Genomic DNA, 12,086 nt, shown 5'->3' with positions numbered 1-12,086 from the left:
TTATGCTATGTAGCCACTGAGGATCTCAGCCTATATTTACATTTCCCCCACATTACAGGCAACCATTGTTTCCACAACAAGCCAATTTTTTTTTCAAAATCCAATGATCACAGTGACAGAAAGTGAGGTGAAATCTCCATAGGCATCAAAGCAAACACCAAGGGGAGAGGAAGGGGTTTAACCTTTCCCTATGGTATCCAAAGCTAATATATATGTGTGTGCATTCGTATGTGTATATATGCGTATGTGTGTACATATGTGTGTATATGTATGTGTGCTTATGTGTATATATGTGTGTGTGTATATGTATGTATGTGTGTATATATGTATGCATACGTGTGTACAGTAGAGTCTCGCTTATCCAACATAAACGGGTTGGCAGAACGTTGGATAAGCAAAAATGTTAGATAATAAGGAGGGATTAAGGAAAAGCCTATTAAATGTCAAATTATATTATGATTTTACAAATTAAGCACCAAAACATCATATTTTACAACAAACCAACAGAAAAAGCAGTTCAATACATGGTAACGTTATGTAGTAATTACTGTATTCACAAATTTAGCACCAAAACATTGCAATGTATTGAAAACATTGACTATTTACTTACAACATTTATACCTGCCCTTCTCACCTGAGGGGACTCAGGGCGGCTTACAAAAATTGGCAAAATTTAATGCCCAAATAATACAATCATAAAAGCAAAACAATACATATAGATCTGTTAATAACATTGTTAAAATACATTATAAAAACCTTAAAAACATATATATAATTAATTCCATTTGTCCAAGATCATAATGCTTCATCCTTAAATCAACTACAAAAACACTGACTACTAAAAGGCAGACTGCGTTGGATAATACAGAATGTTGGATAAGCGAAGGTTGGATAAGATTCTACTGTATGTGTATGTGTGTGTGTGTGTGTGTGTGTGTATACATGTGTGTGTGTATGTGTATATATATGGAGGGGAGGAGCTGGAGTTGAACTTAGAAATTCAACTTAAACTGTTCCGATGAACAAATTCAACTTGAAAACCAACTTGGGGACTGCCTGTATAACAGGACAGTTTAAAGTTGTAGCTTATCCTTCTACATAGAAAAATATGACTGTGATAGAATATGAACCAAGTACAGTAGAGTCTCACTTATCCAAGCTAAATGGGCCGGCAGAAGCTTGGATAAGCAAATATCTTGGATAATAAGGAGGGATTAAGGAAAAGCCTATTAAACATCAAATTAGGTTATGATTTTACAAATTAAGCACCAAAACATCATATTATACAACAAATTTGACAGAAAAAGTAGTTCAATATGTAGTAATGTTCTGTTGTAATTACTGTATTTACGAATTTAGCACCAAAATATCACGATATATTGAAAACATTGACTACAAAAATGGCTTGGATAATCCAGAAGTTTGGATAAGCGAGGCTTGGATAACTGAGACTCTACTGTAGAGAGAGCTTCTGGGTCAGACCTTCAGGGCCCTGTCCAGCCCCATATACACTGTCCATATATGGCCAATACAGTTTTAACAGTGCTGAACTCCATTATATGAGTCCTCACTGACCATAAAATTGGGCTTCAACCTGCATTATATGCCAGTGCAGACTGAGCCTCCCTTGAACTCTAGGTCGCATAAACAGATGACGCCCCCCCCCCCCTCCCAAATCAATGTTCTGGGCCCTGCCTCAAGTCCAATGGCGGACCCACTTCCCACTGTTGCTTTCCACCGGTGTTTCTAGGGAAGGGAAGGAGGAGTTTAAAGTGTGGAGAGAGAAGGGGCCTCCTTTCCTGCGATTGGCGCGCCCCAGCAGAGGCGCACCTGTTGAAGGGAAGGGAATGGGAAGGGTAGCGGGGGTTCTGTGCGGCAGGAGGCGGCTTTTCGGAGGCCCCGCTCGGTCGCCAGAAGGCAAAAGGGCCCTTTCTCTTCAGGGAGCGCGAGTCCCAAGGGCTGGTCTGTGTGTCCACGGGAGTCCCTTTGGAAGATGCTGGCGCCCTGCCCGCTTCCCTCCATTCCAGCCTCCCCCCTTGGGGCCCTTACCAAGTATTCGCCGCTGAAGCACGCCATGCCTTGCCGCCTCCCTTCTTCCCCTTCGGGGCGGCTCCGTCTCGCTCTGCCAGGCGGGTGAAGCCAGGGCCAGGCCGAGGAGGCCGGCTGCGCCCGCGGGAGGCACCCACCCACCGCCTGCCTCACCTGCCCGCCTTCCTCCTCCTCCTCCTCCTCTCCCCAGGGCCGCCCTCCTTGGCCTCCCCAGCCCCGTTTCTCTCAGAAATGGGGCATTTGGGGGTCCAGAACGGCTTCCCTGGCTTTGGGAAGGAGAGGCAATGGGCGAGCCCGCGCAAATTGAGCGGGAAGGGTACCCCAAGGAAGGGAAATTCACTCCTGGAAGAGTTATTATGGGGGAAAGGTGATCCTGCAGGTTGAGCTGGATGGAAGCCCGCCTCAGGCTTGGGCCCCATCTGCGCTGCCATATAAAATCCAGATCGTCTGTTTTGAACACGGTTATATGGCAGTGTAAACCCAGGACCCTTCCACACACGTGGATAAAATCCCCACATTTTCTGCTTCGAACTGGAATATAAGGCAGTATTGTGGGATTTTCTGCCTTGATACCCTGGATGATATGGCTCTATGTGGAAGGCCCCTTAGGCTCCTTCCACACAGTTGTATAAAATCCACATTAAACTGGATTATATGATAGTGTGGACTCAGATAATCCACTTCAGAGCAGATATTGTGGATTATCTGACTGGATATTCTGGGTTATCTGACTGTGTGGAAGGGCCCTCAGATAACCCATGGCCCTTCCACACAGCCCTATATCCCAGAATATCAAGGCAGAAAATCCCACATTATCTGAGTGTGGACTCAGATAACCCAGTTCAAAGCAGATCTTGTGGGATTTTCTGCCTTGATATTCTGCGGGCCCTTCCACACATATAACACAAAATATCAAAGCAAATCATCCACAATATCTGTTTTGAACTGGGCTGAGTCCACACTGCCATATAATTTTATACAGTTGTGTGGAAGGGGCCTTAGTTATATGGCTGTGTGGAAGAGCCTTCGGATAACAGTTCAAAGTAGATATTGTGAACTATCGGCCTTGATGTTATTCGCTTTGAACCAGATTATGTGAGTTTCCACTGCCATATAATCTGGCATCAGATCCCGGGATATAGGGCAGTGTAGAAGAGGCCCAAGTGGTGTCAAAGTGCATTAATTCTACAGTGTAGATGCACCCTGAAACTTCCAGGATTCCACAGCCTTAAGTCATGTCAGACTTCATTAACTATGTAACACAATTTTTGTTCCTGGGTTATAAATGTCATTTCCTACTTGGTTCTATTATCAAAACATGGGGAAAGTTGATTAAATGGCAAAAACATTGTTTCTGCGGTCTGCACAAAAGGTTAAAAATGACATAGGTAAAGGTTTCCCCTGAAGTTAAGTCCAGTCATGTCTGACTCTGGGGTGTGGTGCTCACCTCCATTTCTAAGCTGAAGAGCCAGTGTTGTCTGTAGACACCTCCAAGGTCATGTGGCCAGCATGACTGCATGGATCGCCGTTACCTTCCCGCAGGAGCAGTACCTATTGATCTACTCACATTGGCATGTTTTTGAACTGCTAGGTTGGCAGGAGTTGGAGCTAACAGCGGCCACTCACGCCACTCCCGGGGCTTGGACCTGGGACCTTTCGGTCTGCAGCTCAGTGCTTTAACACCCTTTGCCACCGGGGCAAATGACATAGGAAAGGTTAAAATGGCAATTTGGATGGTTAAAAATGGCAGCCACAAAAACGAAGTTTCTGGAGTATAACAACTACTTTGAAGTAAGTACAGCACAATTAAGCAGGAAATAGCACTTTTAAACCAGGAACAGATAATTTTTCAAATTTTGTTACATTGTGCGATTCTGCAGTGTAGTAGATGCATCCTTTCTGAGGTGGCTCTCCTGTCTAAAAAAGTGCTGAGTTTCCATTGCACTATTAAAAGCCAAGTGAATGGGAAACTGCCTTTAGCTAGAGACCAGAAGGACCTCTTTGAACATTTGCACACATGTACTGTACCACTTCCCTCAATATTGTCACTGAAGCTCCACAGCCTGCAGACTTACCTCCAAAATTTCAAAAATTATCTTTCTGCTGATTTTTGGATGCGTTGTCCCCCAAACTGGCCAAAGTCGCAGCAATTGCTTTCCTCTAATGCTCCACCCCCACAAAAAAAAAAACCCAGCAAAATACAGAAAAAAATTGAACTGAAACAAGGTGCAGATATTAGCATAGTGCACCAACCAGATTTTAGACTTAGAGACATTCAAAACTGCAGTCACAGCTACTATAATTACGTATCTTAATAATGAAATGTTCCATAATAAAATGCTTCATGATCAGCATATGCCCTATGCAATAGCGGCAGTTTGAAGAAACTCATGAGCAGTATTCAGGTGCTATAAAAGGTAGTGCCATGTATTATTTACTGAAGTCTTACACAACTCCTATTCTTTGAAAGTGAATTTCTCCAGAAATTTCTTCCCAGTTGATTGGGACACTTTGGCAACTGTTGGCCCTGCCCTTTAATTTTGCTGTTCAGGTTATCAGCAATGAAATAAGCAAGGCAAACAACATAAAGCATGATTTCAACAGAGAACAGACTTTGAAATGTTACAGACACTGTAAAATGAATACAACAACAACAATAATAATAATAATAATAATAATAATAATAATAATAATAATTATTATTATTATTATTATTATTATTATTATTATTATTATTATTATTATTTCTTCTATCTCGCCACCATCTCCCCAAAGGGAGCAGCCAACAATTAATTAGTATTATTACTATCATCATCATCATCCTATGTTTATTGTCTTAAAAGAGACTCAAAGTGACTACAACAAACAAGATAAACAGCAGCTGACTCCAGAACCATTTATTCAGTATTCATGAACAACAAAATAGAGAGAAAAGGCGAGCTCAGATAAACTCAGTTGTCCTCAGGAGGCTTAAAAAACATACATTTGTAAGTTTCACACCAAACTAATAATTCTATGAAAGGTGAAAACTGGTACAATAAAACATCCCCGGATGCATTTTGGAAGAAACCTTCAAAAAAAAATTCTAGAAAGTTGGACATGCTTGTGTTTAAATACCCAAAGTTTACATGTGCTTTTTCCCCATTTCACATGTACAGATTTGAATAAAAACTTTGCTGAAACATGTTGGACTGCTTCTCCAATTTTTGTGATGTAGGATCCTATCCTATTCTTTCCATGCTATTTCTGCCCCAAAGTTTCTGTTAATGTTTAGAAGCACACTTACGCTTTCAGCTGCCAAATGGCACATACTTTTAAGTACCTGTTTGCTGCTTCAGAATAATTAAATTCTTAAAAAGCATGATGATTTCATCCTATTTCTAGCAACAAGACATATGTATAATTGTTCCTAAAGTCTCTACAAGTTATAAATATCTCCTGGCACAGAGTGGATTAGAATCAAATATTTACTTGGATTTGTCTCCTAAAAATGACTCAGCCGAGCTCAGTATTAAGATATTTTCCACTCCATTTTCATTAGCATACCATGATGAGTCAGTCAGCATAACTGACCTAACAGAGCCATCATTTCCAGATGTCTCATAGCATCATCACTTAATACAGATCTACACAGTTTACAGAAGGTCTTGGGAAAGATATGGGAAAAGCAAATGGCATTTCAAGTATAGTGGAGCCAGCTTGCCTGAAGGTGCTACAGAAACCTGTATACCTGGTTCATAGCAGTAACTTTCCCCCATTGGATTGTAGATGACAAGCAGCCTAGCAAAACAGACCATCTGTAACTTACATGACTCAGTATGTTTCTGCAACTACTCTGGCATAAAATCTATTTTTTGTTTTTACTTCCATCTCAGAGTTCATTAGCTACAGTAATTTGCAAAAAAAGGTCAATGTAGAAAAAGGAAACTCTAACCCCAGAGATCCATTTTGATACTAGAATTGAGCTGAGCTCACAATCATGGATTGGAAAGTTGGGCCAAAACTACAAAATGAATTTCAATAGAGAAAAATGTAAAGTAAGTTATTTAACAAGAAAAATCACAAATTTAGGAGTCACCTGGAATGAAAATAAGAAGGATCTGAATAGACCACAAATTAAATGGGAGTTAACATTGTGATATCCTTTGATCAGACATGACCTAGGGTCTTCCCAGACAGGCCCTATGTCCCAGGATCTGACCCCAGGTTTTCTGCTTTACAATGGATTATATGAGGGAGCTCATCCTGCTCTTCCCCGCACAACCAGATAACCTGGGATAAACAGAAAACCTGGGATCAGATCCTGGGATAGAGGGCCTGTCTGGAAACACACTTAGAATGCTGTGTTCAGGGGCGGTTCAAGCTATACACAAACTATGCACTTGCGGAAGGCGCAGTCCTCTAGAGGGCGCAGTTGAGGCACCTCAGAGAGCGCGATTAGCCCACCTGGCTGCAAGCCAGCCTGCTTGCCTCTGCTTCCCTCTCTGCCGGGCTCCCTCGCCCTCCCACCATCCCTCCAAAGTCGGGGGGGGGAAGAGAAAGAAGCACCCATCCCCAAGGCGCGGGAAAACAACAGAAGCGGCTGTGGCTCCCTCGCCACCATAGCCATTTCTGTTGTTTTCCCGCGCCTCGGGGGATGGGTGCTCTTTGGCACTTTCCCCCCCTTCCCGGCTTCAGAGGGCGGTGGGAGGCTCCCACCGCCCCTACGAAGCCAGGAGGGGGGGGGGAGAGCGAAGAAGCACTCATCCCCGTGCTGTTATTCCACAGCTCGGGGATGGGTGCTCTTTCGCACTTCCCCCCCTTCCCGGCTTCGGAGGGAAAGTGGGAGCCTCCCACCACCCCTCTGAAGCCGGGAAGGGGAGGGAGAGTGAAGAAGCAGTCATCCCTGCGCTGTGATTCAGTGATTACTTTTTTGGGGGGCACGCCAAAAATACTGCTTGCTTACAATTGAAAATTGCCTAGGGCTGGGCTTGGCTGTATCCCATTCTGAGCTGTACAGTTCAAGAAGGGAGCCCCCAGTGGCGCAATGGGTTAAACTCTTGTGCCGGCAGGACTGCTGACTGACAGGTTGGTGATCTAAATTCAGGGAAGAGCAGGGTGAGCTCCCTCTTTCAGCTACAGCTCTCCATGCGGGGACATGAGAGAAGACTCCCTGGGCAACGTCCTTGCAGATGGCCAGTTTTCTCACACTAGAAGCGACTTGCAGTTTCTCATGTCATTCCTGACATGAAAAAAAAGTTCAAAAAGGATATTGACAAGTTGGAAAATGTCCAGAGGAGGGTGACTGAAATTGTAAAAATTCTGGAAGCTAAGCCTTAGGAGGAATAATTTAGGAAGATAGGTATGTTTGTAGAAGTGAAGACTGAGAGGTGACATGAGGACTATTTTTAATCATCTGAAGGAATGTAATGTAGAAAATGGAAGAAGCTTGTTTTCTGCTTCTTCGCATGCTAGGGATAGCAGCAATTACACAATTTAAGTAAATGTAAACATTATTGGAATAATAACTTTCACACCTTGTTTCAATAGCATTATGCTAGTGCTTTGGCGATACAAAGTCTCATGATCAATTTTCCACACACCTGGCTTTTTATTCTCGTTTGACCTACCTGGCACATGCACACTGTGTTTTTTCTATTTTGCTGCAACTCTGCAGTCCTGTTATGTTGGCATTCTTGGGAGACCTTTCTCTACTTCAACAATAAATGGGCCACAGTGGAAGGGAACTATCTCACAATAAATAGTGGTGGAACGACGTCAGTTTTGGATTCATTGATCAGTTTTTCCCATCATTACATTGTGTGATAAGGTCCAGTCTAAGGCACTTTTATCCTGCTGTAAATATGTTTTATTCATCTTGTATGATAAAGCCCTATGGCATGAACCAATGTATTATAATTACAAAATAAAACCAAACAAATCTCTGCCTAAACATTGAGAAGAACACTCTTACTATAAATGTGGCTCAACTGTGGAATAGATTGCCTGAGAAGGGACCACCCTCCATCTTCAAAGGCCTTTTATCAGAGGATTCCTGTAGTTGTTTATTTTGGAATGGGTTGGGTTTGGCTTAGAGGTACCTTGTGGTCCCTTCCTACTCTAGAATTCTATTTATTTATTTTATTTACTTCATTTTATCATGCCTTTCTCCTAATATAGGGACTCAAGGAAGGTATGGTTCCTATTCACAACATAACCTGAGCTTCTGTTTACCTGAAAGTTTATTTCATTTTAGGTGTATAATTATTTCAGCTATCGAGAAGCAAAAATTAGTATTCATATTCTTTGGAATTGTTGCTCCAAATCTCTCTGCTTATTTCAGCAATAAAGCATGCATTTCTTATAGTATATTCTATATGGTAGACTGCTCGGAAACTTCAAGTAGTCCAGCGGGTATTAGCCAGGCTGTTTATCAGAGCAGCATACAGGGAGCATACAACCACCCTTTTGCATCAGCTCCACTGGCTCCCAGTTTGCTACTGAGCGCAATTCAAAGTGCGGACTTTAGCCTATAAAACCCTAAATAGCTCTGGTCCATCTTACCTATTCAAACACATCTTCCTTTATCAACTAGTTTGAGAACTGCTGGGGAGGTCCTGCTCTTGGTCTTTCCACCTTCGCAAGAGCAATTGGTGCGGACGAGAAACAGGGCCTTTTTGGTGGTGGCCCCTCAGCTGTGGAACTCTCTTCCTAGCGAGATCAGATTGGCCCCCTCCCTCCCGGCATTTAGGAAACAAGTTAAGACTTGGCTATTCAAACATGCTTTCAGCGTGTGATAGAAAAGCGACCTAACGTTCTGTCATGACACGGTTGGAAATGACACAGTTGCATTATGACTAAGGATTGGTGCAGTGTGGTAATTGTGTATTAGATTGATTATGTCTAATGTTATTGGTTTTAAATTGTTTGTGGCTACTGTTTTAATGACTTTATGATATGTTTTTAATAGTTGTATAACTGAAACATTGAATATTTGCCTAAACATATGTTGTATGCCGCTCTGAGTCCCCTGCGAGGTGAGAAGAGCGGGATATAAATGAAGTAAATAAATAAATAAATAGTCCTATCCTCTCTGGAAAGTGAATATAGAACTAAAGCCTAAATAACTGAAATGAATGGTACTATAGCATAAACAGAAACATTTAGACTCATTAATTTCACTTCTCCTTCCACCCCCAGATTTTGTTTAGAGAATATTTTCTATGTTTGCCTTGTGGCAGAGGGGTTAATAGTGTCCCAAGTGAAACAAAGAAAAAAGAAAAAGAAAAGCAATTTTTCAAGTTATAATATCTTATATTATGTTTCACTTTTTATTTTTAAAAAACCCAGAAGATTTCCACACAATCTCATTTATCTGTAATCACAATTATAAATATAGTCATTATACTATTTTGCTATTTATAGTTATGGCAAAACCTTTTATTTATGGCATGAGACTCAAAATTATAGTTCTTGTTTTAAAGAACAAACACTTTAGATAACCTACATAATATTTATTTCCACATGGTGGTGCTCTCAGACTTGAAAGACGTTGCTTCATGTCATAACAGGAAAGTAAATACACAAGTTTTGTAGAGTCATGTCTATACTATGTTAAAGGGCTTCCAGTGGTGTCTTTCTTTTTCATATCCTACAACCTATCTCTCAGTTTTTCAGAGGATCTTCCAGGCTTCTGGAGCAGATTTTTTGGAAGTATGCATGGCAGGCGGTCACAGGTCCTGCCCTGTTATGTGATAGATGCCTTCATGGACCTCCATTGTTGACACACTTTTCACAATCCACTACAGAGTTAGATATACTTGGCCGTGAACATTTTGATATATTCTGTATTGCAGCCAAGATATGAATTTGGATGCATTCCTGTGCCTGCTTATTGAGGAATAGTAGGTTTAATATTAAAGTACAGAAAAGTCTACCTGGAGCTCTCTGTCTGACTGTCTCTTTCTGCGACTATCAAGAGAGAATTAAAGTAGCAATTTGCAATATGAAATAGTTGCCTACTTTTCCCCCCTCTCTCTTTCTCAGTGTATCAACCCTGTAGAATCAATGCAGTTTGACATGACATGGACTTCATCTCATTGGCGGCAGAAACTAGAGGGAATAATCTCCACTTTGGCACACTTAAAAGACATTTTAAAGGTAGAGTCCCATGGACAACAGGCAGAAGTACCCTTACATCATTTGATGGGCTCCATGGGACTCCATATTGAAAATGACTTTAAAGTGTGTCGAAATGGGGGAATGGCAGCATTTGATGAGGTCCATTAACTGTCATGGCTCTAATGTTATGGAATTGTGGGGGTTGTAGTTTTAAAAGGTCTTGTAAATAGTGCAAGCTACAACTCCGAGGGCTCCATAGCGTTGAACCATGGCAGTTGGCATGCCATGTCATGGCAAGTGGTGTCAAAGTATATTAATTCTACAGAGTAGAGATCCCCTCCATGTGTATGTTTTACTTTTCTCAGAAATAATGAAACAAAACTGTATGAATTAAAACTACAAATCACAGAAAATACCTGCTTCAGCGAAATATATGTTGGAAGGAGGGGGAACTGCTTGAAACCCTTCTTAAAATCTAAGTAAGTAATTCCCCTAAAGCAATGACTCAAGGATCTGTTTTTAGTCATTATTAGCCTAGCCTACCATAAAGACAAAAATGCAGGTAAAACTGTTGGCTGGGGCTTCTTAATCTTCTTAATTTCAGTTGAGTTTTCTCTGAGCTAAATAGGCTTTGGATATAATCTTTGGCCTTAATAAGAGGCATACTTGCTAAGAAGAAACTGCAATTGAAACCACTGGAACTTAACATGGTTAAGACTTTTTTATTTGCCTTGAGAAAATAAAGACATTTAGGATGTAAAGTGATATTTCAAAAATGATTTTCTCTTATTGAAACACTCAAAAAGCATTCAGAGTTGTACAAACTACCATGGTATAGTCATTTGAGCATCGGGCTACAACTTTAGAGAGCAGCTCAGACATGAAAACCCACTTGGTGATCATGGGCAGATCATACTCTCTCATCCTCAGAGGAAGGCAAAGGTAAACTCTGAACAAATCCTGCCAAGAAAACTCCATGTTAGGGTCACCGTAAATCAGAAATTATATGAGGGCACACGGCACACACATCAGTACATTTTCAAACAGCAGTATATCTGTTACTCATTGCACATTCCCAACATCGATGATATGGTCCAAAACATGCTATTTTTTTTAAAGAAGAACTAAAGTTTACTCATTATAAATCTTATTTTATACTAGAAAGAAACATAGCTATACACACTTTAGCTTCTGTGTTAGGTCTTGATTTCAAATAACTAATTCTGAGTTGCTGATCTAAAAGGTTTTTTGTAGACCCAAACTGTAATTCTGTGTCAAAAACTGACACTCCCCCCCAAAAAATAATCCACCATAATTTAAAAAATAAAACTAACAGAAGTAAAACTGTCAAAAGAAAAATGCAGTACCATTTCTCCCATCAGACTACCATTCACTGAAAGCTAAACGCTTACACATTAGCCTTTAATTGATACATTCAATTCATTATGTTCCATCTTTTCTCCTTTAAGAATAAATAATCTTGTTGCATTGTGACTTTTCATTCTTCTTTTTTATTCCCCACATTGTGGAACAAAATCCCATGCTAGAGAAGGGCAAATGCTTCTTATCTGATGGCCCCATTTCCAACATCTGAGGGAGTATGCTCTAATTTGTGCAAGTATATGTTATAATTAGTTTTATAGATGGTACCTGGCTCAGACTTTAAATATATCTCAGGAAAAACTGGGAATGTTTTAAGAGCACGTAAAATTGTTAAATCCTGATTTTAGAGGTGTGCTGTATATTCTGTGACCAAATATAGTCACAAAAATCCATCTGGTAGCCAGCCAGTTCTAGGAAAGAATACATCTGAAGTTTCTTTTATTCCAAATAACATATCTCATAATGACATTTCAAGGCATGTTAGGGTTAGGTTAGGGGTTAAGGTTAGGGGTTAGGGTTACAGTTTAGAGTAAAAGTTAGGGTTGTGTTAGGTT

The 12,086-nt window shown here is 40.8% G+C and overlaps 1 protein-coding gene across 3 annotated transcripts in view; it reads right to left on the bottom strand.

Moving 5' to 3' along the window:
* The window catches only part of slc44a3 (solute carrier family 44 member 3), an 86,650-nt gene that overhangs the window by 66,171 nt on the left and 8,393 nt on the right, over positions 1-12,086 (bottom strand). Inside the window, exon 1 of one of the 3 annotated variants that reach the window (XM_062977966.1) lies at positions 2,050-2,216. The exons of 1 other annotated variant lie outside the window; for it this stretch is intronic. In XM_062977966.1, the coding sequence (XP_062834036.1) occupies positions 2,050-2,076 (27 nt within the window). In that variant the 5' untranslated portion in view covers positions 2,077-2,216. Of the gene's footprint in view, positions 1-2,049; positions 2,217-12,086 lie in introns of those variants that run through there. One more of the 3 variants, XM_062977967.1, reaches the window with a different exon arrangement.

This window comes from Anolis carolinensis, chromosome 4 (genome assembly GCF_035594765.1).
Source record: "Anolis carolinensis isolate JA03-04 chromosome 4, rAnoCar3.1.pri, whole genome shotgun sequence".
Classification (NCBI taxonomy): domain Eukaryota; kingdom Metazoa; phylum Chordata; class Lepidosauria; order Squamata; family Dactyloidae; genus Anolis; species Anolis carolinensis.
Note: the sequence above shows the minus strand (reverse complement) of the source record. Positions and strands in the feature narration are given on the sequence as shown.